The sequence below is a fragment of the Drosophila kikkawai genome, chromosome 3R (genome assembly GCF_030179895.1).
Source record: "Drosophila kikkawai strain 14028-0561.14 chromosome 3R, DkikHiC1v2, whole genome shotgun sequence".
NCBI lineage: Eukaryota > Metazoa > Arthropoda > Insecta > Diptera > Drosophilidae > Drosophila > Drosophila kikkawai.
In genome coordinates, this window is record NC_091731.1 from 7,598,392 (window position 1) to 7,626,189 (window position 27,798).

General features: G+C 37.0%; 2 protein-coding genes and 1 long non-coding RNA gene across 9 annotated transcripts; 2 read left to right on the forward strand and 1 right to left on the reverse strand.

Annotated features, from left to right (window-relative positions):
* The first annotated feature begins 413 nt into the window (after positions 1 to 413).
* Positions 414 to 10,534, forward strand: Gfat1 (Glutamine:fructose-6-phosphate aminotransferase 1). Of its 6 annotated transcripts, XM_017161896.2 has the most exons (10): positions 414 to 565; positions 5,061 to 5,113; positions 5,813 to 6,010; positions 6,075 to 6,388; positions 6,444 to 6,585; positions 6,795 to 6,821; positions 6,999 to 7,022; positions 7,698 to 7,855; positions 9,063 to 9,902; positions 9,964 to 10,534. In XM_017161896.2, exons 2-10 carry the CDS (start codon positions 5,107 to 5,109, stop codon positions 10,336 to 10,338), a joined length of 2,085 nt encoding a protein of 694 aa, XP_017017385.1. In that variant the 5' UTR covers positions 414 to 565; positions 5,061 to 5,106; the 3' UTR covers positions 10,339 to 10,534. The 6 variants fall into 6 exon arrangements, with proteins under 6 accessions (XP_017017385.1, XP_017017386.1, XP_017017388.1 ...); XM_017161897.2 differs by lacking the exon at positions 6,999 to 7,022; XM_017161899.2 differs by lacking the exon at positions 6,999 to 7,022 and having other exon boundaries at positions 7,734 to 7,855.
* LOC138928753 (uncharacterized) lies at positions 10,364 to 18,345 on the reverse strand. The gene is made up of 3 exons (XR_011445093.1): positions 17,969 to 18,345; positions 10,560 to 10,705; positions 10,364 to 10,500 (listed from the first exon to the last, which is right to left on the reverse strand). It is a non-coding gene; the product is annotated as an uncharacterized lncRNA (long non-coding RNA).
* A 7,726-nt stretch (positions 18,346 to 26,071) lies between these two features.
* LOC108071214 (mucin-3A) lies at positions 26,072 to 26,727 on the forward strand. 2 transcript variants are annotated; one of them, XM_070287310.1, is made up of 3 exons: positions 26,072 to 26,173; positions 26,234 to 26,439; positions 26,510 to 26,655. In XM_070287310.1, exons 1-3 carry the CDS (start codon positions 26,074 to 26,076, stop codon positions 26,579 to 26,581), a joined length of 378 nt encoding a protein of 125 aa, XP_070143411.1. In that variant the 5' UTR covers positions 26,072 to 26,073; the 3' UTR covers positions 26,582 to 26,655. The 2 variants fall into 2 exon arrangements, with proteins under 2 accessions (XP_070143411.1, XP_017017384.1); XM_017161895.2 differs by having other exon boundaries at positions 26,234 to 26,727.
* The last annotated feature ends 1,071 nt before the right edge of the window (positions 26,728 to 27,798 follow it).

Sequence of the window (27,798 nt, forward strand, 5' to 3'; positions counted from 1 at the left end):
TCGCCTGCAGAGTATACGTAAATTCAATTTTAGAGTTAATTCGAAGTATCATTCAAATAACCTTCTCTATATTGCTACAGCTAGTGTTGGTGATATGTAAGAAATACCAATAAAATACTAAATATTCCAGCCTGGCTTACGTGTTTCTAGTTTACAATAAGTTCAACAATTTTTAATGTTCCGTAATTCTTTCTTTGAGTTTTTACCAATCACTATGACTTAATAAGATATACGATATATGTACCTTCATTCTAAATTTAACAAGCTTCCAGCTTTGCCAACCAAAGAGCCGATTGGCTCCATAGTGGTCTTGTTGGTCGGAATCGGGCTCTTTGACATTAACGATCGTGCCGGATCGGATCAGGCCTTCGTCAGCAGCGGAGCTAGTGGCGCAGCAGCGGCCTATAAAAGAACCACATTTAGCGCCTGCTGCTTTTCGAAGTGCGCTCAGTGTTATTCCAACAGCGAAGTTGGCAGTTCGAAAGCTTGCCAGATCCGAACCGAAGCCAGCCACAACCAGTTAACCAGGCGAAAACCGGCAGCGGAACCAGAAGAAACACTTAAAGTAAGTACGAGTCCAGAGAAGGAGACTGAAAGTGGTCAACGGACTAGTTGGCATCCACACAGCTGAAACTGGCGACGTTGTGCGCATTTCAAGTCCAATTGCTGGGTTCGGCGGTGCCGGTGCCAACGCAGCAAACCTACATTGAATTAAATAATACTACCAATGCGAAAAGTCTGAGGAGCCAACGTTTCTTGTCTTACATAAAATACCTGTTTCGGAAACTTGACTTCGTGTATGGGGGACACCCATCGCCATCAAATATTCAAAAATCAGGCTAATATGTAAGGGCTAAAGTTGATACTTGCACCCAATCTCGTTGACCGCGTTTCAATTTGTTGGACTCTCATAAGCTTCATACCCAATAGTTTGTTAACACAACTGCAGAGCAAGCTGTATACCTGAATAGGTTTTGCAACATATGCAAACAGAAAAGATGGTGTATTGTTTACCAGTCACTAAGCGAAACAAGTAACCTTAAGATCTCTTGTTCATCGTTATATGTAACTTCAGGGACATTTAGTCGTATTTATTTGGTTTTTCCTTGTACATTGTCTTAAAAAGGACAAGCTGATAATAAATATTGTGTTTCCGAGAACTTACATCTTACATTTATAACATCTAAAAGCATAAAAAATAAAGCGTTTTGTTTAGCAGTTTTCTAAGACATCCATTCTAAAATAATATATAAATAAACACAATTTAATAATAAAATAAATAATAAAAATAATAATAATAATTAATAAAATCGATTTTTCTGTATTTTCCCGATTAGCGTTGTTCAACCAATTAAATCTAATTAAATTTATGTGTTTTCTTGTTGAAATTTGTAAATTTATGAAGGGCACTTACATGTATTCCCCAAAGATACCCGAATAGGTTGTATATTTTACTTGTCTGTCTCTTAAGTGCTGTAGTCCAATACAAAGATTCAGACATGGTAAAGTTTATTAATTGCTAGGGCTTTCTTGTCACTGTTTTTTTCACACAGAACTTCCCGGCCACGAGTGCTTTTATTGTTGGACAGCTCGTTTGGGAAATAGAAGGGAAGATAAGGTGATAAGGTTCCTGACGGTTCTTATTTTTTGCCCGAATGTGTGACTGACTAAGTCAACGCGGGGGTTTGCTTTTATCTTTAAATATCAGGGGTAGGGCTAACAGGTAAAAGTTGCTGCACCAGTGTGCACTTAGACACAAATTATTGCAATCAGAATAAAGTACATAGGTTAAAACTATTTATTTAAAATACTAATAAACAACAGCGACTCAACTGGATTAAGCTCTTAATATATAGTGGGTGAGAGGCCGATCCAAGAAATGTCTCCTTTCGGGGACCGTGTGTATAGGCTCTTGAAAGTATTGAACAGAAAGTTTGAAGATGAGGACAAGACTTTGTATAGATAGCGGCTAGTAATTGTTGCAATAAAATGAGTCAGAGTTGTAGATAATATTAGACTCATAGATTTTTTTAGAGGAAAATAAGTTATTTTACGAAACAAGTTTTGTTGTACAAAATCAATTAAAAGAACAAGAGTGAGAGTGCGATGATTTATTTGAATGCATTCAAAAACACTTCACAAGCCTTTAAAATGATGTTATTGAACTTATCAGAAACAAACTAATTAAATTATTAATTCAATACGTGATAATATAAAAACATATTCGCGTTTAATCCTTCTTGTAATACAATACCCTACAAAGAAACATAGAAACGTCGCGACGACGCGTCGTTGCAAAAATCAGAAAAGTCATGATCGCAATGGATATCTATCCGACAGGAAATTTCCCAAGGATTTTAAATCTGCCACCAAAATATGGATTGATTTTTTTTAAGATATAAGCATTAAAAGTTAAACGTTTTATCCTTTAAACTAAAAATTATCGACTTTCATAATGTTACACAAAAATATTTAACCAATGTTCATGGTTTTCGCTCTAAATGAAGATATGTAAATTCAAAAACTGTTATCCAAACTACAAAAATGGCAACTTGATTTGATACATTTTATTTTGATAAATTAAATCGCTACTTTTTTTCTTTAAAAAAATAGTTAATAAAAGCTGAAGCCGATGAACTCCACCGACTACACTACTACTTTGCATTGCGCAAAGTCGCGAATATGTACATGGAATCAATGCCTATTGAAAACCCCTTAATATTGGCTTGCTTTTAGTAATGAGAAATGAAACAAAAAAATTGTTTTTTTTTCAGTTTTTAAAAGGTTGAAGCAAGGAAAAAAACTTTTTTCTAAAAAAAGGATCTTTTCATTTTAATACCTTATTAAAAGGAGATTGGTGGGCGTAGCACATTGTCCAATACATTTGATTTTTCATAACAATTACCTGTCAAACAGTTTAAATTATTCTATAATTTTACTTGGTTCAAAAGTTATGATTTTTGCAAAGGAAAATGAGAAAAGGTGCTACTGTGCGTCAGTGTTCGGAGCAGATACAGGAAGTACGCGGTTGATAAAACACACATACCAGGGGTGCGCGTCAGCAAGCTCCATATTTGGTCATTTTCACCACCCAGGCAAAAGCACCTTTTCGCACGTACATTTAGAAATTTGACCTAAGAACGATCCAAGGCGAGTCGCTCTAGATTTGAGATAAAATTTCTTATGTTACACAGGCCGACAAAAACCTATCTTTTTGGAAAGGAGACTAAACTGAAAGATCTTGATCTGTACATTGCTAATTTAAAAACGAAAAGATTCCGTCATGTACCAATTTTGGGGTAACCTTTTTTCAATTGCTGAGTTATTTTTGGTTTTAGAACAACATAATTATCATTATTAATAAACAATAATATTAATCATTTTGTTGTTGTATTGCAATTAGAACTTAAACAAGTCAAATCATAAAAAACGCCCTAAAAATAGAAAAATTAAGCCTTCAAAATTGTATTCATTGTGGTTTGCCTGATTACATTCTTGGCTTCCTCGCCTTAAATTAATGGAAACTTTTTCTACAAGTTTTGGAAATTTGTATTATTTCTAAGTCGATTTTTCTTAAATCTAGAAAAATATTTTTATGAGGGCAGGTCTGTCTGTCCCCCGGATCCCCGATCGTGGATTCGATTCCTATGTTTGACCCTTTTTATACTTTTCAGAGTTTTATAATTTTATTCAGAAGAATGCAACGCAATGAAGGAGTCATTTCAGACTTTATAAATTATATGAGAATATACTTGATTAGCATCAACAGCCGTCTGTCCGTATGTCCGTTTATATGCAAACTAGTCCTCGGGTTAAAAGCTTTTTTAAGGAAACTATTTTTATTTCTAAATATGTAAGTCGAAACGGGCCTCATCGGACAACTTTATGATATAGCTGCCATAAATACGAGCGGTAATATAATATATGGTAGTAAAAGTAATAAGAATTGAAATTAGTTCGTTGTTTTTCAACACATATTTGTAATTTATATTAGGTATATTAGATATTTCAACCTGACATATACATATGGCCATTTCCAGGATGTACGGCCTTAACAAATTTTTTTCACCATAAGTTTTACCTGTACTGTTGGCATTATAAAAAAAAAGTATTGTGGACTGGCCGTTTTAAAATTATTTAAAAAAAAACACTGCATCGCAAACGGTACCTAAAACGGAAGTCTTGTTTGCCTTCACTTAAAAATTGAGTCCACGAAATTAGCAAAGTAATTAAAAAGGAAAATTCTTAAATCAAAATAAAATAATGTAGTTTTTTATTAATAGAAGTAATATTAAGTATTTCTGGAGCTTGCCTAGATCTGCTTATATTTTTTGTAAATACCTACGTAACGCGAACGGTACAATACTCAAATCGCAATAATTTTGTCAATATACCAAAAGCACAAACAACATTTATATTTCAATAAGAAACAACCGACTGTATTTAAAAATAAATTTTCAAACGTTTAGACAGACTGCACTCAAGTAATGACAGAAGACAAGTTTTGGGATCGCGAACTGTACAGAATAGTAGTAAGTGCAAGAAACTCAAAAAATAATAGTTATTCAACGGCTTGATAATTTTTTTTTCTATTTTCTTATTAGTTTATTGTTGATACTAAAATCTTAAAATCAAAATGAAAGCAAAAAACGAATATGTAATGAATACGAACGAAAAGCAAAGCCAGCTCTTATGTTCGCGAACAGAGGAAAAATTATACTTCTGAGGTTTGGTACAAATATAACAATATAACAAAAATTGTAATTCCCAAGTGAAATACTGGGCTATCTGAATAAATTAGCTATATTTCTGGTGTCAATCGTTCACTTTCATAGAATAAAAACTTGTAACATTTTTTTTAATCGTAATTTGGTACTATTCAAATGCATTAGTTTAACAAAAAGTTCATAAATGTGCCCTATTCTATCACTTATCTTACTTTTGTAAAGATATTATATATTCATATGTTTTCTATTCATAAGTTTGACCAATTACCCCTTAATAGTTGGTATTTCGAAAACAGTATTAATATATATAAATGTTCTCTTTGAAACTTACAGACAACATCCAAAGTGTATTTTTTTGATTGAATCTACAACAATAAAAATGTGTGGTAAGTAATAAAAAATATCACAAGACCCGTTTTTAGTTCCTTGCAACATATTTATATAATATATATATTTATATATATTTAACTATGTTAATAATTGTGCATTTATTTAGAGATATGCAAGGCTAAATGATATTGGTAACGCGTTGCTTTAAATATATGGTTTACCGCCGATGTCGGCTACTGAATCTAAATCCAAACCAATATTTTAATCTGTAAAAAAATATTTTCCATTCGCTTAATCAATTGCGTGACCTATTTATTGTTAAGCGAGTAACCATTTTATTTTGCCTCATATTATGTTGAATATTTTTTGTATTATATAATATTCATAGACTCAAAACACCTCAGGAGGTTGCCCACAAATGCGAGCCCATTCAAAACAGGTTACTAAGTTGGCATATTAAAGAATTTCATCATAACTGGTTGTCTCTTGCAATATTTCATCGATTGGATATCTGCGTCTTTTTCTGACCTATTTTGTGTTCATACAGAGTATTGTTACAAACATAATTGTATAGTAAATATTTATATGAATACGAAAAATTTTTTTAATTAAGTCTTTAAATTGATTTGTTTTTATTTTTTAATTTGTTATTTGAAAAATAAGTATTTAGTTAAGTTTAAAAGCTCAAGACTTGTATAGGAGATTTGCTTTGCAAGGGAAACAAATTTAATAACCAGACCATATTGTGCCCTCAGGAATATTTGCCTATCTGAATTACCTCACTCCCAAGTCGCGCCAGGAGGTGCTCGACCTGCTGGTTACGGGACTGAAGAGATTGGAGTACCGCGGCTACGATTCCACGGGAGTTGCCATCGACTCGCCGGATAATAAAAGCATTGTAATGGTGAAGCGGACGGGCAAGGTCAAGGTGCTAGAGGATGCTATCCAGGAGCGTAAGTACAGTCTTTCGAGTACCTTCGAAATTTGTCTATCGCTTCCTGCTTCTTTATCGTGCAGACTTTAGCGGAGGCGATTACAGTGAGCCTGTTCTAACCCACATCGGTATTGCCCACACCCGATGGGCCACCCACGGTGTGCCCTGCGAAAGGAACTCACATCCACACCGCTCCGACGAAGAAAACGGCTTCGTTGTAGTGCACAACGGCATCATTACGAACTACAACGACGTGAAGACTTTCTTAGCCAAGCGCGGCTACGAGTTCGAGTCGGACACGGACACAGAAGTGTTCGCCAAGCTGGTTCACCACCTGTGGAAAACCCACCCCACATACTCGTTCCGCGAGTTGGTCGAGCAGGCTATTCTGCAAGTGGTAAGTGGTCCCAATGGAGTGTCTATACCACCTAAAATCGGCCCTTCTCCTACAGGAAGGCGCTTTTGCCATTGCCGTGAAGTCTAAGCACTTCCCCGGAGAGTGCGTGGCCTCGCGCCGAAGCTCGCCCCTTCTGGTCGGAATTAAAACGAAGACTCGACTGGCCACGGACCACATTCCAATTCTCTACGGAAAAGGCAAGCGGACTTTTGGCTCTCCACCCACTTTTAATTCATCCTTTGTCTTCTATCTATTTGTAAATAACTATCTATATGTTGCGTTTGTTCGCTCCCTCGCAATTCTTACCGTCGCTTCCTGCCGTCCCGGCCCTTTTGACCTGTTTCGTTGCTATCCACCTCCGACGTACCTTCCCTGTGCCACTCCTGGCGCCGATGTCGAACCGTAGATGACAAGAAGCAGAGCTCCGATAAAGGTAGTCAGCTGACTTACCCGTTTGTTTTCAACTTCGTAATCTGGTGCTTGGGGCCAATTATACTCTAACTCTAATTTAAATTGCTCGCCTCTCCTCGACTAACTTATGTTTAAGCTCAGGTCTGGCCATCATTAAAGTAATACTAACACTTTGTTTCGCCCTTTCGAATTCGTTTAGATGCCGACTCCGGCAAACCTCAAGGTAACTACAATTTTGAATATTTAGAATACGAACTTCGCACTTCCCTGATTGGATTTCGACGTCTTTATTTTAATAACTATTTTCTGCGTCTGGTACGTCCAGAGCGTTAAGCATTAAATAATAAAGAAGAATATACATTTGGGAAATAATATTAAACAATAAACCAAAGACTTCATTTATGTTTAACCATTGCGTTGGCCTTTAACTGATGCATTTAAATATAGATATCGATAATAATAAGACGTTTCTCATTACTTAGCTGTCAGTCGTGCCTATAGTATAGGCTAACTATACCAATTGCCAACTTATTGTTTCTTTTAAATTTTAATGGAGCAACAAAATTTTACAATTTATTAGTTCTTAGTTTCGATTGATTTCATTGATTTGGTGTGTGAAGTTTATTTAAACCATATTTTTTATTTAATTTTTCTTTTGTTTGGTCTGGCACCCACACACCCAAACTCATAACCACGCTTTCACACTCGCACCTGCTCTTGCCTTTGGCCACGATGGCTGCATCTGCTTCGTCCTGTTTTGTCTGGTGGAACTGAAAAACAACTCTCAATACCATCAACGCCATAAATGTCACCGCAACCGTTGAATTGCAACTGTAAATGCCACTGCACATCCAACGCGACAAATTATCAATGCCAACGACGAATGCCAAACTAATAGATATTCGCCCACATGGACCATCCCGTGAATTACCAGTGCTTCCGAGATCGGAAAGCACCTCGGAGTTTATGCCCCTGGAAGAAAAAGAGGTAGAGTACTTCTTTGCATCGGACGCTTCCGCCGTTATTGAGCACACCAACCGAGTCATCTACTTGGAGGTAAGAATATTGACTTAGCAGCTATATTAAGGGTTTGTTTTTTTATTATCGGTTATCGTAAAAATGTATATAACATTTAGAAGCCTTTTTTTTAATTTTTGCCACTCCTTCACATATAAAGACTAACCTATAAACAATAAGGCTCTTACTTTAGGACTGACCTACAGTTGCTGATTCTTATGTATTACCTTATTTCGTCAGATATATTTATACCCTTGCATGGTATTATAATTTCAGTCAAAAGTTGCAACGCAGTGGAGGAGACCTTTCCGACCCTATAAAGTTTATATATATTTTTGATCAGCATCAACAGCCGAGTCGATCTAGACATGTCCGTCTCGCCGTCTGTCGGTTTCTACGCAAACTAGTCCCTCAGTTTTTAAGCTATCTCAATGAAAATGTTGCATATAGTCTTCTATATGCTCTCACTGCTATATATGTCGGAACGGGCCGGATCGGACGACTATATCATATAGCTGCCATACAAATGTTCGATACATTTTTAGAAAAATAATTATAACTTTGCTGTTTTTCAACATTTTTGCATAATTTATGGCCATTTGATATTATTTCAGAATTTGGGTAAAAAATTTTATGAAAATCGGACGACTATATGATATAGCTGCCATAGGAACGATCGGGAAATTAATAGGAATAAAATTATAGCTTCGTTGTTTTTCAACGTATTTTTATCTACTCTAATATAAAAGTTTTTTTTATTATTCTAGAATTTTGATATAAATTTCATAAAAATCGGACAACTATATCTTATAGATGCCATAGAAGCGATCGGTAAATGTATAAAATATGTAAAGCTGGGAATGTAAAACTGTAACTGTAAACATAATAAATATATATAAATGTAATGAAACTCTGTTTTGTGAGTGTTTTGATCATTTAAATCTATAATATAAACATCAAAACCAATCTGCAAGGGTATACAAACTTCGGCGTGCCGAAGTTAGCTTCCTTTCTTGTTTTCTATTAATTTAATCAGAATGAATCGAGTCTTAATGATCCATTTGCAAACTGCAAGGGTATACAAATTTCGACGTGCAGAAGTTAGCTTCCTTTTTTGTTTTCTATTAATTTAAACTAACAGAAGTTAGCTTCCTTACTTGTAACATACATATTTTAAGGACAGTCATTCGAACTATTTTATTGATTCTATAAAACAACCTCATAACTTCTAATAATTTTTTTGTAGGACGACGACGTGGCAGCGGTTCGTAATGGAACGCTGAGCATTCACCGTCTAAAGAAAAGCCTGGACGATCCGCACGCGCGCGAAATCACCACATTAAAGATGGAAATTCAGCAGATCATGAAGGGAAACTACGACTACTTTATGCAAAAGGAAATTTTCGAGCAGCCCGACTCTGTGGTTAATACAATGCGTGGTCGCGTAAGGTTCGACGAAAACTCGATTGTACTAGGCGGAATTAAGGACTACATTCCAGAAATAAAGCGCTGTCGGCGTCTAATGCTAATTGGGTGCGGTACGTCATACCATAGCGCCGTTGCCACTAGGCAGCTCCTCGAAGAGCTAACCGAGCTGCCCGTAATAGTTGAGTTGGCCTCCGACTTCCTGGACCGCAATACACCCATTTTCCGAGACGATGTCTGCTTTTTTATCTCGCAGTCTGGCGAGACTGCGGACACCCTGATGGCCTTGCGGTATTGCAAGCAGCGGGGAGCCCTAATCATGGGAATTACTAACACCGTGGGCAGCAGCATCTGTCGCGAGTCCCATTGTGGAGTGCACATTAACGCGGGGCCGGAGATCGGTGTTGCTTCGACGAAGGCATACACGTCACAGTTCATTTCATTGGTGATGTTCGCGCTTGTCATGTCCGAGGACCGTCTATCCCTGCAGCAGCGTCGACTGGAAATTCTGCAGGCATTGTCAACGCTCGCGGATCAAATTCGCGCAGTTCTTAAACTTGACTCCAAGGTCCAGGAACTGGCCAAAGATCTCTACCAGCATAAGTCGCTGCTGATCATGGGTCGCGGTTACAACTTTGCCACCTGTCTGGAGGGAGCCCTGGTAAGTCCCATACTTAGACATCCATTTAGTTGAAGCATTTACATGTCATGGAGTCTTTCAGAAAGTCAAGGAGCTGACCTACATGCACAGCGAGGGCATCATGGCCGGAGAACTAAAACATGGCCCTCTAGCCCTTGTCGATGACTCAATGCCTGTCCTGATGATAGTCCTGCGGGATCCTGTCTACGTCAAGTGCATGAACGCCCTGCAGCAGGTAACTTCTCGTAAGGGCTGTCCGATCATTATTTGCGAGGAGGGAGATGAGGAGACCAAAGCGTTCTCTTCCCGCCACCTGGAGATCCCCCGAACTGTAGATTGCCTGCAGGGTATTCTCACCGTCATCCCCATGCAACTCTTATCCTATCACATTGCCGTGCTTCGAGGATGCGATGTCGATTGCCCCAGAAATCTGGCAAAGTCCGTAACGGTCGAGTAACACAGCTACGATTTCAACTATGACAGTCTTCCAGGCCTAACTGGCCATACATGATAATCTCCACACATTCTAGGCGACCACGTCATACATATCGCATTCGTTAATCGATCATATACAGCAGTTTAAAATACATCATCATCAGTGTTCATCAAGGAACAGACTCTTATTATAATTAATAAATTTTTGTTAGCTCATATATTTTGTTGTATTTTATTTCTTACCGCAATCTATAAAGTAATTTTTTCGTAAGTAAGAAAGATTACTTAAAAACATTTTTAAGCAATTCGTACAATGGATATTTTAATAACTAATTGGCGAAGAATTTTCTGGCGTGAACAAATCCGACATCGCATCGTTCTACAGTTAGCTAGGGAAATAAAATTAATTAAGATAAGTCGAGTAGAATAAAACGGTAATTTCAAGTCAGCATGCTAGGTTAGGCTAGACGTAAAAAGTTATTTTGTGCAGATTCAATGCGGTAAATATGAATGCCAAATCGAGGACTACAGACGCAAGAACCATACTCCCATACTGGGCGAAGCAACCAGATAACAAATGGGTCCTTATTACATATACATATGGGAAATCGAACTCCTTCGACCACAATTTAATAAATCCGAGCATGCCCTGGCTTTGAGTGTGCCGAGTTGGCTACCTTGTGTGACGTCAGATGTCACACTGGAAAAATTAAATAGAACATTTTTTAACAGTAGATAGAGGAACATCAGAACAGGTTATATAGATAAAACCATGATAGAATTATACAAGGTAGTCCACTCGACTGCCGAAGTCGTTCGGGTTTTGGTCCATTAATGTCAGTGCATGGCCTGCTTGTCGAACTGAAAGGTTGTGTGTGGACGGTTTTTTTTTCAGAGCTTTAACCCTTAAGTGGCCAAGAAAAAAATTACATTTACATACGTAGATGAGGTTTCGCATGGAGGTCTGATGAAACCATCATCGACATTTAAAAACAAAATAAATCAACTCGAATTTATATTTATTATTTTATTATATGTATTATTATTTATTATTTATTTTAAGATACGCATATACTTTGGAATTAAGAGCTTAAACAAGAGAATGGCTGTTAAACAACAAAAACAAAGAATTATGTCAAATTCAAAACTTATAAATATAAAATTATAAACAATACAACTCTTGTCATAACTAAGGAAACTTTTAGCCCCATGCACCGTGTACGGGTTAATCGAAGCACTATGTTGCCATTTCACTCTCACTAACTATTGAATGCTATTTCACTCGCACTTACATCAGGGGACTATGATTTTGCCGAGTGGACTACCTTGTATAATTCTATCATGGATAAAACTACCTGGCAATAATATTTTTTCACTGATAAATTTAATGTCTGTGAAATCGTCAATAAGAACCAGGTCAGAGAAAGGCTGGAGCCAACGGAATTAAAACTCCACCTCCCCGCTGGAAGAGACGGTCCCATCTTTAAACTGTGTATTAAACCGGAACTTCGAAGCTGAGAATCTCCGGCCTTATCTAGATTTCACAATAATATGACATGTAAAAGAAAAACTATCAGTATACAATTTCAAGAGCTTGCTGCATATGCCTTTATTATTCTTATAGGAATGTTGGAGGGGGGTTGTTAGTTTTTTTAACTTAAAAAGACAAAACACAACATTTCGGAGAGTCAAACAAAACAACTACCGTCCGCTATAGAAAAAAAAAGAAAATTTAGTAGCTTCATTTTTATTAATTTGATAAATTAAATATATAAAAGGAAAAAAAAAACAAAAATTTACTTTCCTTTATTTTTATTTTTGATTTCTTTGTATTTTTGTATCATTTTGATTACTTATTACTAAAATAAGAAAGGAAGCTAACTTCGGCACGCCGAAGTATGTATACCCTTGCAGATTGGTTTTCATATTTATATTATAAATTAAAATGCCGAAAACAGGCACTAAACAGAGTTTCATAACATTTTACCTATACTTATTATGTTTACAGTTTGACAGTTACAGTTATACATTCCCAGCTTTACATTTTCCCTACATCTACGGATCGCTTCTATGGCAGCTATATGATATAGTTGTCCTATCTCATATCTCAGAGTAGATGAAAATACGTTGAAAAACAAGAAAGGAAGCTAACTTCGGCACGCCGAAGTTTGTATTCCCTTGCAGATATTATTTCATTACATTCGCAGTTTTACATTTTCTCTACATCTACCGATCGGCTTATATGGCAGCTATATGATATAGTTTTCCGATTTTCATAAAATTTATACCAAAATTCTGAACTAATAAAATAAGCTTATATCTCAGAGTAGATAAAAATAGGTTGAAAAACAACGAATTTATAATGTTTTTTCTATTAATTTCCCGATCGTTCCTATGGCAGTTATATCATATAGTCGTCCGATTTTCATGAAATTTTTAACGAAATTCTGAAATAATATAAAATGGCCATATCGAAAAAATTGTGCAAAAATGTTGATCACCAGCCAAGTTATAATTTTTTTTCTAAAAATTTGTCGATCATTTGTATGGGAGCTATATGATATAGTCGTCCGATCCGGCTCGTTCCGACATATATAGCAGTGAGAGTATATAGCAGACTATATGCAAAGTTTCATTCAGATAGCTTTAAAACTAAGAGACTAGTTTGCGTAGAAACGGACAGACGGACGGACAGACGGACAGACGGACATGGCTAGATCGACTCAGTTGTTGATGCTTGTCAAGAATATATATACTTTATAGGGTCGAAAAGGTCTCCTTTACTGCGTTGCAAACTTCTGACTGAAATTATAATACCCTGCAAAGGTATAACAACGAAGTTATCATTTTTATACCCTTGCAGGGTATTATAATTTCAGTCAGAAGTTTGCAACGCAGTGAAGGAGACGTTTCCGACCCTATAAAGTATATATATTCTTGATCAGCATCAACAGCCGAGTCGATCTAGCCATGTCCGTCTGTCCGTCCGTCTGTCCGTCTGTCCGTTTCTACGCAAACTAGTCCCTCAGTTTTAAAGCTATCTGAATGAAACTTTGCATATAGTCTTCTATATACTCTCGCTGCTATATATGTCGGAACGGGCCGGATCGGACGACTATATCATATAGCTGCCATACAAATGTTCGATAAATTTTTAGAAAAAAAATTATAACTTGGCTGTTTTTCAAAATTATTCCATCATTTTTGAGATATAGCCATTTTATATTATTCCAGAATTTTGGTAAAAATTTTATGAAAATCGGACCACTATATCTTATAGCTGCCATAGGAACGATCGGGAAATAAATCAAAAAAATTATAACTTCGTTGTTTTTCAACGTATTTTAATCTACTTTGACACATGAGCTTCTGGTATTATTTTAACATTTTGGTTTAAATTTTATGAAAATCGGACGACTATATCTTATAGCTGCCATAGGAACGATAGGGAAAGTAATAGAAAAAATTAAAACTTCGTTGTTTTTCAACGTATTTTCATCTACTCTGAGATATGAGCTTTACTTATTATTATAGAATTTTCGTATACATTTTATGAAAGTCGGACAACTATATCATATAGCAGCCATAGAAGCGATCCGTAGATGTAGAGAAAATGTAAAGCTGGGAATGTATAACTGTAACTGTCAAACTGTAAACATAATAAGTATATGTAAAATGGTATGTAACTCAGTTTAGTGTCTGTTTTCGGCATTATAATTTATAATATAAATATGAAAACCAATCTGCAAGGGTATACAAACTTCGGCGTGCCGAAGTTAGCTTCCTTTCTTGTTTCTATTAGTTTCCCGATCGTTCCTATGGCAGCTATAAGATATAGTCGTTCGATTTCATAAAATTTATACCTAAATTCTGGAATAATATGAAATGGCTATATCTCAAAAATGATGGAATAATATTGAAAAACAGCCAAGTTATAATTTTTTTTCCAAAAATGTATCGAACATTTGTATGGCAGCTATATGATATAGTCGTCCGATCCGGTCCGCTCCGACATATATATATAGCAGTGAGAGTATATAGAAGACTATATGCAAAGTTTCATTCAGATATCAGATAATATCAGATGAGGGACTAGTTTGCGTAGAAACGGAGAGACGGACAGAAGGACAGACGGACATGGCTAGATCGACTCGGCTATTGATGCTGATCGAGAATATATATACTTTATAGGGTCGGAAACGTCGCCTTCACTGCGTTGCAAACTTCTGACTGAAATTAAAATAACCTTCAAGGGTATAAAAATATATATATTAAGAGAATTTCAAATAGGTTAAGCATTTTGGGACTATAGTCAATTGGTATCTATATACATATGTACATATCGACGCATTTCCGCGAATGTATCGTATGTTGAAAAATCACATTTTACAGGAGAAGCTTTTTTCTGCTTTGATCTCTTAGAAAGCACTGAACAAATGATAAAATTGAAACTTAATTTTTATCGGAACTATAGGGTTTTCAGTTATAATATTTCACAGGATAGTGGGACATACATAGGTGCCTAACAATTTTGCATTAAATTCTCAATTTGGAAAAAACGCGACATACGATACTTTCGCGGAAATGCGTCGATATATCATTTCGAAACTTTACATGCCAGATTAAGATTACTGACATAGATTATTCACTGCTTTCGAAAAATAAGTAAAAAAAAAGGATACCATAGAAATTTACGTGTCCAAAACCAAAAAATACTGTATTTTTATACCCTTGTTAGGTATTTTAGTTTTAGTCAGAAGTTTTCAAAGCACCGAAGGAGACATTTCCGACCCTATATATATTCTTGACCAGCATCAACAGCCGAATCGATCTAGCTATGTCCGTTTCTACGCAAAATAGTCCCTCAATTTTAAAGATATCTGAATGAAACTTTTTCATATAGTCTTCTGGATACTCTCACTGCTATATTGGACGACTATATCATATAGCTGACATACAAATGACACATTTTTAGAAAAAAAATTATAGCTTGTCTGTTTTTCAACTCTGTCCTGTGTGTGTCTTCAGCATTTAAATTTTTAATATATTAATGCTATGTATAATATACAAATTATTATGAGGTAGGAAAATATAGGGTGTGGACACAGCACTCATTTTCAGACCATAAGTAAATAATCTTTAAAATTTTGTTGCCGACATGCGAGACGGCACCGAAACGCAACCCTCGCAACACAGCCTGGGACAAATATATAAAGATTGTACAGTCAAAGATCCAAAACAGCAGGATCAAGGTTAGATCTACCCTGGGAGGAATCAACAAAGAAGTCGAGGACTTGACGAACATTCTCAATAACCCATACAAGGAGTCGTGCATACTCACGTACTCTAAAAAGACATATATGGGTATACCCACAGTGGTGGATCACAGAGGTAAGTAAACTCATGAAAAAGGTTACACAGAAAAAATGAAATAAATCCAACCAATTTCACAGTCAAAGTGCACCAACTCAAAGTCTTGGGGTGATTTTACTGTAAACTACAGTAAAACGACATAACGCGTTTTGTCTTATGACTGCTCTATAGTAAATTCAACCACGATTCTATAGTAAAAAGGCCCCAACCTACGAAAATTGTGAAATACAGTATTTTACAGTTTCACTGTAAAAAACTTAAGGTTGACCCACGATTGCACCCCAATAAGAACAGCATCTTGACTGCAGCTGACAGTAATTTACAGTCTCCAAAACCAACAACAAAATACACACATAGTTTGAATCCAACAACAAAATACATTGACTGTACTTTATTGTAATTCAACCCATAAAAATATTATGTTTAACTTGCGAACATTTTTTCTGTATTTGCATTGCAATTTCAATAAATAGTATTCCTTTAGGCGGGGCTTCCCCACTGATTTTAAATGTATCGAGCCGAACTCACAATCTACTTTTGTGCATTACCGTTTATATGAGTTACATGAACATGCTTTTTAATTCATTAAATTAATTCATTAAATTAATTCATTAATCCAGTTGTGCATAAGCTCAGAAAGAAACACTAAGAATTCTGAAGGCTCGGGCCTTTAATATAAGTTGCTTGGGTAAATATTTACATATATAATAAACGCAAGAGCAGTAGTTTTAGTAGTTATGGCAGACGGCTGTTTGCAAAAGTGCTTATCCCTTTGAGTTGCTCATAAATCGATACATGGGCTCTCTGCGATGGAAAAATCCTCCAGCGCTGGTAAATTATTTAAAGTATTTCCAAACACTTCCTGGCTTGAAATACTCATGAATGCCTACCACCGCGCGTGGAGTGCGTGAACATATGTATATATTTGCAGCAACCAGAATTGTATGTAACTTATGTATGTTTCCATCCATGTATACAAATAGCGCGCTGAAATTGAGTGTGCAGCACCCAGACTAGGAGGATGTCTGTATTTATGGGCAAGGGTACACCGTCAATAAGAGTACATTTTTATTGGTAATGCTGTGACTCGTAAAGAAAAACGATGGCTGCCGCCCATCTACTCCTATCTCTCAGCCCTTTCGCAGCGGCGGCCATTTAATAATTTAACCACTACTATTTAGTTTCCGTTTCCGCAAACTGCCCTCGCCTTAACGCCGTGAATGTAATAAATATTCCTATTCGGCCAATGTTCACGTAACCTACTGACAGCGGCGACCCTGCTCGGATCAGATGGCGGGTGCCTGGCCCGATGACGGTTTCATATACATGTATAAGGCTAAAACAAATCCCATAATGTTCCCTCATAAATATTTCATTTTATTGCTCAACCTCAAAAAAGGGATACGCCGTCTTAAGCGGTGGAGAAGCCAAAAATTGCTCATAAATTACGGCTCCCATCCTAAGAATTTTCCATTTCGGATTTCACTTTTACTGGGAGTGGGAATTATCAAGCAGTTGCAGGCCCTTGAAATTTTCTCCTATACTCGATATCGCACTTCTGTCAAATGGTGTAAATTTTTTTAATTAATTGAGAATCTAATTTTTGATGTCTCTCACCAGAAAAAGTTTATCCCAGTCTTGGCGTATGAAGCAAAACATTTATCTGTAGTCAAATAACTATATATATCAGCGATGGGCACGAGATCTAACGGTTTGAGCAGCAGCTACCAAAGCGGTCAAGGGAATAAAGGCCAAGGCGCAGTACAAGGCTGCCCTCCGCATTCAGACTCGGCTCCAGGAAAAAGCCGCCCTATCACCAGAGAAGATGGTAAAGCTTACCTGGGCAGAGAAGAATATCGCTGAGGTGAGGCTTCACTTCGCCAAACTCCTCCACATGAGATCGACTGGCGGATTCGCCAACAAGGTAGAGGAGACGCTTGCCAACAAAAGGCAAAGCTCAGCCGAGAGCGCCTGTTTGGACGCACCGGAGGGCCAAAAATGTACTGGCAAGCAGGGAGTCACTAGATAGCCTAAGCACGACTAAGTCAGTGAGGATCTACTGGGTTCCCAGCCACCAAGGCATAGACGGTAACGAAACCGCGGACGAACTTGCAAAGGAAGGCGTTGGACTGAACAGAAAACGTCCCTATCTGCCTAAGAACGCTCCAAAGCGAGCTAGAGAGACGGGCTGGCGCAAGCGCAAAAAGCAGGTGGAAGAGTAATTCCGCAACCTGCAGAATATCAAAAATCATGTGCAAAAAACACAACGAGAAACTCACCGTGCTGCATCTTCCGCGGAAGAACTGCAGAATGTTAGTGGGTATGTGCCTGTCTGCTGCACTGGGTATTACCGACAACGTTAGATGCCGGAAATGTGATGAAGCAGAGGTAACCGAAACCTTGGAGCATCTCATTTGCAAATGTCCGGCCCTAACGAGTGCAAGAATGAGATGCCTAGGCTCTCCGGTTCTGGCATCGCTAGAAAATGCCTCCAGGAGGAAACCAGGCGAAGTCCTTGGCAGAGAACGGCAAGGGTGCCTGTTTCGACAACTCTATTCACACTTGTCAAATTTTGGTGCCGGTGTTTCTTACCACCGGCAAATAAAGTAAACGAGTCGCACACACATAAACTTGCACGAGTATAACGAGTGGCATGTCTACCGAGCACCCGATTACGTTTTCAACGATTGCTTTAATTCATTTTACACCTGGTACTTTTCCTTGCCTTTGCGAAAAACACAAACAAACAGTTTCTAGGTCCATCCAGGAATTTCGCAGCGTAGCTGAAAACCCCCAAATAATTGAGAAGTCTTCATGTGTTGAGTTTTTGTAAGAAAACTGATTTTATTCCATTCAAACCCTAGCTTATATAGCTAACATGAGAATGTACATTGTAGATCTTAGTTCTAGACCCACGCATCGGACAGTTCCCGATCGTGAGAAATATTTTAAGTACGATAAGGGTGCAAACAGTCACCCCGAAAGAACATATCTTAAACAAACCCAGACCGCTCGCAGGAGGTCATATTTCGGGTTACTTGTTACATAGGCTCAAGTGGCGGTTGTATTAATAGATAGATATGCACATACAAGTGCCAGGCCGTGCTCTGCTGCTGGGACTTAATCGCTAACAGATGCGTTCTTATTTATAACCGTGTTCATGTTTGAACAGTAGCTTTGGGCCATATTGGCCTAGGCGTGGCCCCACGAGGGCCGTCCGGATAAACCTAACCTAACCTAACCTTTTTAACCAATTCTACGGGTACTCACATCGGTCCTTTTTAATTTGTTATTCAATTATATTTTTTATTTAACAAAATATCTTAATTTTTAATTATTGATTTTGGACTTTCGATCTTAATTAAAAATCTGGAAACAACATTTTTAAATAAAAACGCCACGTGATTACCGGAACATATAACGAATGTAATATATTTTTTGGATATCGGATGATTCGCTGGACAGGTAGGATGTACACCGCAAACCAACTTGTTTGTGCTATTGTCGCTCTTACTCACTGTGGAGGGCAGTCCCACGTATTGACCATGAGCACAGAGAGTGCGGTGTGCAAAGTGAACCAAATTTAAGGGTCCATTATGTTTAGTTGTGCCAAAAAATAGGCAATCTTTAGGAATTTTTTTTTTTTTTGATAAAGGAAAAGACATGGAAAGTTCAAACTTTGCACGTTTATTTCTCATAGTTTGGAGATGATTTAGCACAAATTTTTAAAATTTTTATAGCATGTCCTGAAGCAGGACACAAGACGACGTAAGCCAATGTCAAAAAAAGGAACCCCTCAGGACGTAAAAGTCTGCCGGTTCGGAGGCTCATAACTTTTAAACTATTTCGATTTGTCGTTTTAGTATTATATTCTAGACACTTATAAGTATCAAAAAATGCAAAAAAAAATCGATTTTTTTTAACTAACCAGAATGGACCCTTAAATAAAAAAAGGCCATTTCTACCCTCACAATTTATGAAAAGCCGTAATATAATTTAAATTTATACTTAAATCTTTACAGCATTTGGACAGGATTAGCTTTATTTGGGTTAAGTGTAATATTTTTTTGCAACACTTCATTTTCTTAAGTCATATTGTTCCTTTTATTTTCGCCCACATTCCTTTGGGTACCACGTATCTCACAGTCACCCACACTTCCGCTATCGCAAACCGTGGCCTAAATTGATATCCAATAATGAGACCTGTGCAAAATCGAATGATTAACACGAGAGTTTTTACAAAAATAAAGTAATTTAACCCCATACAGACTCCAACTCGCCTCAAATGTTTTTTTTAGTCTCGAACTATAGCTTTTAACAGGGGCGATAAAAAATAAGAAATCTTATGTCTTTTTTTATATCAGTTAAATTCAGTTCATCGAAGTAATTCTTTTAAGTCTTAGAAATGCGGCGCAAAGGACATTTTTCATTCAATGAATTCATCGTCACAGGAGACTGTGTATTGAACAGTCAAACTCTACTGTAGATTTCTTATAAATTTCTTATTTATTACAAGCGAGTTTAAAACCAAACTTTCTGATATCAAACAAAAACCCGTATTATCGGGTTGAGATAAAAGTGACGATGACACGCCCAACTCCAAAAATTTTAGATATTAAAGTAGAATAGAATAGGAACAATTAGGAACAATATAGGAAAATGAAGTAGCGACATCATGAAAAGATTTGAATTGAATGCACGTGCGCGCCACAGATCGCGGGCAGAAAGTCGCTCTGGGCCGACCGGAGGCTGGCAACGGGTGCATGTCAAAACGCCCAGTGTCATAGCGCCTACGGGAAATGGAATCCGTTTATGAATATAAAATTGTACCTGGACTTAGAAACAATTCTAAGTTGCTGCTTCTTACAAGCCAGCAACAATTGTTTAAAATTAAAAGTGTTTTGAAGGAAAGTTCGCGTTATATTTGCTATATAAAAGACTGTAGTGTTTCAGTGGCCTTGTCTAATGGTGGTATGTGTACTCAAATGAGTCTCGAGAGCAGCCACAACCATGCTTCTCTCCAAGACCTAATAAAAAGACTAGAGCTAATTAACAATGGCAAAAGTCAATGTGAGCAAAAAAAATTTAAAAAAAGGCGTGCGCGACATCTTCTACGAAGAATGCCTCAAAAGCGGAGAAGCGGCTTCTTCTGTTGCTTTTCCTAAAATAAGACGGCAATTGTTTAGGATCCGGAGTAAAAACGCGATGCTAAACCCCAAGTCCCCAAATGAAGTCAAATTGCTATTTGAAGATGACGCTTTCCAGAAAGAATATGGCAATTCTAAGCAAAATCAGCTACCTTTTCATGGGTCCACTATTGTGGAAGAAAACTTTGCTTATTGCATTTTCCTATCGCCAAGCATTGTGCAGAAATATTGAAAGTAGGCCAGGAGAACGCCACTTTTTCATAGATGGAACATTCGATACGATGGAACATTCGATACGATGGAACATTCTTGCGGCTTTAAACAATTGCTAATTGTTCATTATCAATTCAGGAACCATGTAAGTATAAAAATATATACAGTTTGTGTGATATTTAACCAAATAAGTTCATGTCCATTTTTATTCTAATTGCAGACTTTTCCATTTATTTACATTTTGATAGCGAGAAAGACAAGAGAGGTCTACGAGGACCTGTTCGCATTTTTAAATGCCAACTTTTTTAAGTTTCAGCCGGATAGCTTTACCACAGATAATGAGATAGCTTTGAGAAAAGCGTTAAAAACTGTGTTCCCAACGGCAATGATAAATGGCTGCTGGTTTCATTACTGTCAAGCTTTAAGGCGTAACAGCTTAAAAATTCCTAATTTTAGAGCAACGTTAAAAAATACGGACTGCTACAAATGGTACAGGACGTCTCTTAGCTTGCCATTAATTCAGCCTCCGAAAATTCAGGAAATGTTTACAATTTTGAAAGACCAATTGTTGGAGCTGCCAAAAAACAGGCACGGCATTTTGAAACGTTTTTTAAATTACTTTGAAAAGGAATGGATGGTTAAAGTAAGATTATTTTTCTTTTTATACCCTTGCAGGGTATTATAATTTCAGTCAGAAGTTTGCAACGCAGTGAAGGAGACGTTTCCGACCCTATAAAGTATATATATTCTTGATCAGCATCAACAGCCGAGTCGATCTAGCCATGCCCGTCTGTCCGTCCGTTTCTACGCAAACTAGTCCCTCAGTTGTAAAGCTATCTGAATGAAACTTTGCATGTAGTCTTCTATATACTCTCACTGCTATATATGTCAGAACGGGCCGGATGACTATATCATATAGCTGCCATACAAATGTTGGATAAATTTTTAGAAAAATAATTATAACTTTGCTGTTTTTAAACATTTTTGCATAATCTTTTAGATATGGCAATTTTTAATTATTTCAGAATTTTGGTAAAAATTTTATGAAAATCCGACGACTATATGATATAGGTGCCATAGGAACGATCGGGAAATTAATAGAAATAAATAGCTTCGTTGTTTTTTTATTTTTTATTTACTCTGAGATATAAGCTTTTTTTTATTATTCTAGAATTTTGGTATAAATTTCATAAAAATCTGACAACTATATTATATAGCTGCATTGAAGCGATCGGTAGATGTAGAGAAAATGTAAAGGTGTGAATGTAAAACTGTAACTGTCAAACTGTAAACATAATAAGTATAGGTAAAATGTAATGAAACTCTGTTTTGTGAGTGTTTTGAGCATTTAAATCTATAATATAAGCATCAAAGCCAATCTGCAAGGGTATACAAACTTCGGCGTGCCGAAGTTAGCTTCCTTTCTTGTTTAATAGTTTTTCTCATTCATGTATTTTTACTTTTTTTCCCCAGACCACACCTGATGTATTCTCTGTGCGCGCTGAGGTTATGCGAACAACAAGCTCATTGGAGTCCTTCAACGCTGCATTAGCTCGGAAATGGCAAAAGCATGGCCGCTTCGACCAATTCCTCGAAGTTATTCGAAATGAGGATTATGCTACAAGCGTAATTTTAGCTAATGCTCTGGATGGCGACTTAACCGCGCTAAGCGCAAAGCGAAAAAAGCAGAGAGTCAAGGGCAACAAAATAGAAGAGCTTCTCAGGGACTGGGAGAGCGCAACAATATCATTAAACGAGTTTTTTGGCAGCCTAATTATTCAAAAAAATGATTTGATTAGGTGGGACACCAAATTTGAAGAGCAGTCATGCTCAGATAATACTGAAGATGAAGATGAGGACAATACTTTACACTTCAGTCAAATGGTTGAAGTTCTTAACTGTATAATTTTGCTTGACACTCCGCGTGATATGGTACTATTACCTTGTAGCCACTTCAAAATATGTTTTGAGTGCTACAAAGTGATGAAAATAAAAGCGGCGAAGTCTCTATTGCTCTGCCCATATTGCAGGCAAATAGTAGACAGCCAAATCAAAGTTTATCAACAAGAAAGGAAGCTAACTTCGGCACGCCGAAGTTTGTATACCCTTGCAGATTGGTTTTGATATTTATATTATAAATTCTAATGCTGAAGACACACACAAAACAGAGTTTCATTATATTTTACCTATACATACTTATTATGTTTACAGTTTGATAGTTACAGTTTAACATTCACACCTTTACATTTTCTCTACATCTACCGATAGCTTCTATGGCAGCTATATGATATAATTGTCCGATTTTTAATGAAATTTATACCAAAATTCTAGAATAACAAAATAAGCCTATATCTCAGAGTAGATGAAAATACGTTAAAAAACAAAGAAGTTATAATTTTTTTCCTATTAATTTCCCGATCATTCCTATGGCAGCTATATCATATAGTCGTCCGATTTTCATAAAATTTTTACCAAAATTCAGAAATAATATAAAATGGCTATATCTTTAAAATAATGAAAATATGTTAAAAAACAGCCAAGTTATAATTTTTTGTATGATAATATGTCGACCTTTTATATGGCAGCTATATGATATAGTTGTCCGGTTCGTTCCGACATATAGGGGAGAGTGGGGTTAGGTGAACCACTTTTTTTTATAAACATTATTATGACTGAACTATTCGACGTAAGGGTCTGCCTATATAGAAATCTAAAAGAGCCCACATTCCTTGCAATATTGAGTATTATGCAAAAATACTATCTTTTATACCTGAACCACCCTATGGGGATAGTTGAACCACCTATCAGGATAACACAAAAACTACAATTGTATAAAAAAAGTGTAATTTTTTTCTTTGTGCATGCCTTCTTTCAGTTCGAATATAAACATTGCACCTTTACAGCGTGAAATCAAACATTACAATATTGCTATTTATTCTTATTTTTGTTTTTATTCTTTATTTTTTCTTGAGTTTTCTGATTGCGTTTTTCCGCGATCAATTTTTCTGCGGTAAGTCTGTAGCAATGATACTCCTTCCTCGTTTTCTTCCCGAGTCGTCTGTTTTCGTGGTTTAGTCTTTGGGTACCCTCGTAAGTCCTCTGGCGATTTTCCTGGCAAGAACCCATGCATTCTGATCATCAAAAGAACGTCATCCAGGTCAATATTGGGAGACATTGCGGACTCGACTGAGGTATTGTTCCTCGCAGGAGTGTTCAGGAGCACATTTTCATCTTGTACGATTGCCATTTGTTGAGAATTTTGATTGTGAGTGTTTTCTGTGTTCATGTCTCTGTTAGTGTAATCACTCCCAAGAAAGTCAGATGCAGAAAACTTTTGTGGGTTGAAGGGAAAAATTCCACTCTTTTCAAAACCTGATTTGATATTTTGTTTGTAGTTTCTCAACATTTTGGCAGCCTGCGATGGAAAATTTAGAACATCAAATTTGGAAAGGTGGTTCATGTATCCCCACAAGTACTGGTTCATGTATCTCCACAAGTACTGGTTCATGTATCCCCACAAGTCATTAGCCAATTAGAAGTGATTTGAAGAAAACATAAAATATTTAAACTGCGTGAGCTATCCGTGGAAATATCATAATTTGCGTCCTCTTACGATAAAATACAATTTTATGAAGTTTAATGCCACTGGCGAAGCACGATAAAATTTTTTCAAGAAAACGTTAGGTCACAATTGAAGCTGCAAACGGCGAATACAAACTTCGATTAGCGATAAAAACGACAACAATCGTTTAACGCGACTGTGCGTGGGTGTGAGGTTAGAATATGGACTTAGTAAGCAACACACATAAGATGGCGCACCAAATCATGACAGAAGGCTAAATATTTGTAGTGGTTCATCTATCCCCATGGTTCACCTAACCCCACTCTCCCCTATAGCAGTGAGAGTATTAAGAAGACTATGTGTAAAGTTTCATTCAGATCGCTTTAAAAATGAGGGACTAGTTTGCGTAGAAACGGACAGACGGACATGGCTATTTCAACTCGGCTATTGATGCTGATCAAGAATATATATACTTTATAGGGTCGGAAATGTCTCCTTCACTGCGTTGCAAACTTCTGACTGAAACTATAATAACCTGCAAGGGTAAAAAAGTTGTTGACCATGGCCACCAAATATAATATATTAACTGTATATATATATATATATATAAATATATAGGTATATAGTATGAGTATCCGCCATAGCTGGTGTGACTTTTAATGTATATACATACATATATAAAATATAGCAATTTCAATGTTCTTTTAAACTCGAGGTCGTGTCGATTTCGATCAAAAATTAAGATGACGAAGAAAGATAATATATTTTATTACAAACATATCCATATTTAAATGGTTAACAAATGTTTATGCAATGATGATTCTAGCTTATAGTAACAGAAATCCTTTGGATATTTTATAAAGATGACAATGAACAATTTGTAAGAAAGGTGTGTGGCCTAATGATAACCTTGTATTAGGTCAAGACCAAATATACATACATATGTAAAGACAACGAAATACAATTTGTTCTAATTCATTTGTGTAACATTTGTAAACAAAATGAAGAAACGTAATTTGTTTGTGATTCGACTATTCAATACCTGCTACTCTTCATTTTTCGGAAAGTTCTTAGTGTAGTTAGCTTCTACGATTCATATGTACATACATATGAATACACAACGAGGGGTCGTAAGCGTCTTTCCCCTATTTAATACTTCTGTACGTGCAACTACAGTTAAATTTGGTACTGTATGAGTATAGGATTGAAAATGCCTCATGTTACCTAAAAATTAAAAAAGACATTTGCTTCTCCGTACTCACCACTTCATGACACTAGCGGCCTCATCCGGGGACGCTAGAATCATGTTTGCTTACATCTCGAGATATAGTGTCGGAGCTCAAAGCTTCGGCGCTCGACAATAATAAAATAACAACAAAATCGGCTGAGCCATCTTCCCAGCGATGGATATAAAAGTGAGCGTTGATTCGCGGCGGCCAGTCAATACATAGACGCCAGCACCATGCTTAGAACTATATCGATTCTGGCTCTGCTAGCCTGCAGCATAGCCATCATGGCTGACGCGAAACCGATTTTCATCAAAGTTTTTGCACCGAGCGGTGGTACGCCAGCTGCCGGTTGATCTTCTCTTCTGCAAACTAATCTTCCATGTCTTTCGTCAGGCTACTCCTCCGGCAGTACACCGGCGGCTTCTCCCGTCAACACCCAGCTGATTTCCAGTCTCATCTCTACCAAGATTCAGCTGCTAAATAGCGTGCTGCAGGCTAAGTCCTCGGGCGGTGGCTTTGGGTTCGGCATCAGTAAGTTTGTCACCTTCTCCTCTACCACAAGCACGACGGAGAGGCCGGTCACACACTCCACCACTGAGGTAAACACAGACTATTATCCGGATGAAAGCTCTACAAGCTCAACTCAAACCATCTACTCGACAACCACAGAAGGTGCTGTCGAAACGCCGAAGCCCACAGTACATCCCGAGCCTCCAGTCTCAACAAGCACGACGCCAGTGATCCCAGTCAAGAGCACCACAGGGATTCCAGAGATCCCCACCACGACGGGAGCAACGGCTGGTTATACCTATCAAACTCCCTTATCCAGCAGTGTCACTAACCCAGTGAATACATATTACCTGCCCGCTTCTCTTGCCTAAGCTTAAGCAACCAAAATCATCTTGAATATGTTAGACACTGCTATTAAAAGCTTACCACTAACATTTTAAAGCTAACTATAATATTTTTAAAGAATTGCGTTTGTGAGGGTTTTTGGCTGCCTTTCAATTTGCACCAGCGTTTTCGTCGCGGAAGTGATTCAAAGCTAGTCGCACGTTGCTAATAGTGATAATGGCCAGCTCTATAGACTGCTGTCACTATAGTGGGTTTCCGACTCGAAGCGAGACGATTAGCATAACAACCGGTTTCTTTCTCTAAGAATGAGCTGGGTCACAAAATAAATATTAAGTCTTTGAGTATCTGCTTATACAGATCAATAGGTAAAATCTATGTCTTTTGGGCTAGCTACAACTCACTATTTCAAGGTTGCCCACCGGCATAACCACTCCCGGACGAATTCAAAAAAGAACACTGAAGATATAGAAGTGTGTTCTTTTGTTTTGTTTACGATTTTCTTAATGTCTTTTATGTAGAAAAGAGTCTACTAAACAGGAAAATGAAATCGCTGTTGATGGCACTTAGTGGCGATGAACGGCGAGAGTGTGGTGCGCTACTATTAAAGAATATGAAGCTAACTTCGGCACGCCGAAGTTTGTAGACGCTTGCAGATTGCAATTGGGCCATTAAGAATCTAGCCATTCTGGTTAAATAGTTAGAAAAAAATATCGGAAAATATATAAAAAAGTTGTATATTTATACATAGCATAAACAAAATGCTGAAAACACACACAACAAAGAGTTTCATAACATTTTACCTATACTTATTATGTTTACAGTTTGACATTTAAAGTTTTACATTCCGAGCTTTATATTTTCTCTACATTTACCGATCGCTTCCATTGCAGCTACAATGTTATGAAACAATGTTATGAAACTCTTTGTTGTGTGTGTTTTCGGCATTATAATTTATAATATAAATATGAAAACCAATCTGCAAGGGTATACAAACTTCGGCGTGCCGAAGTTAGCTTCCTTTCTTGTTTTTTATTAAGTTCCCGATCGTACCTATGGCAGCTATAAGATATAGTCGTCCGATTTTTATAAAATTAAAAACGAAA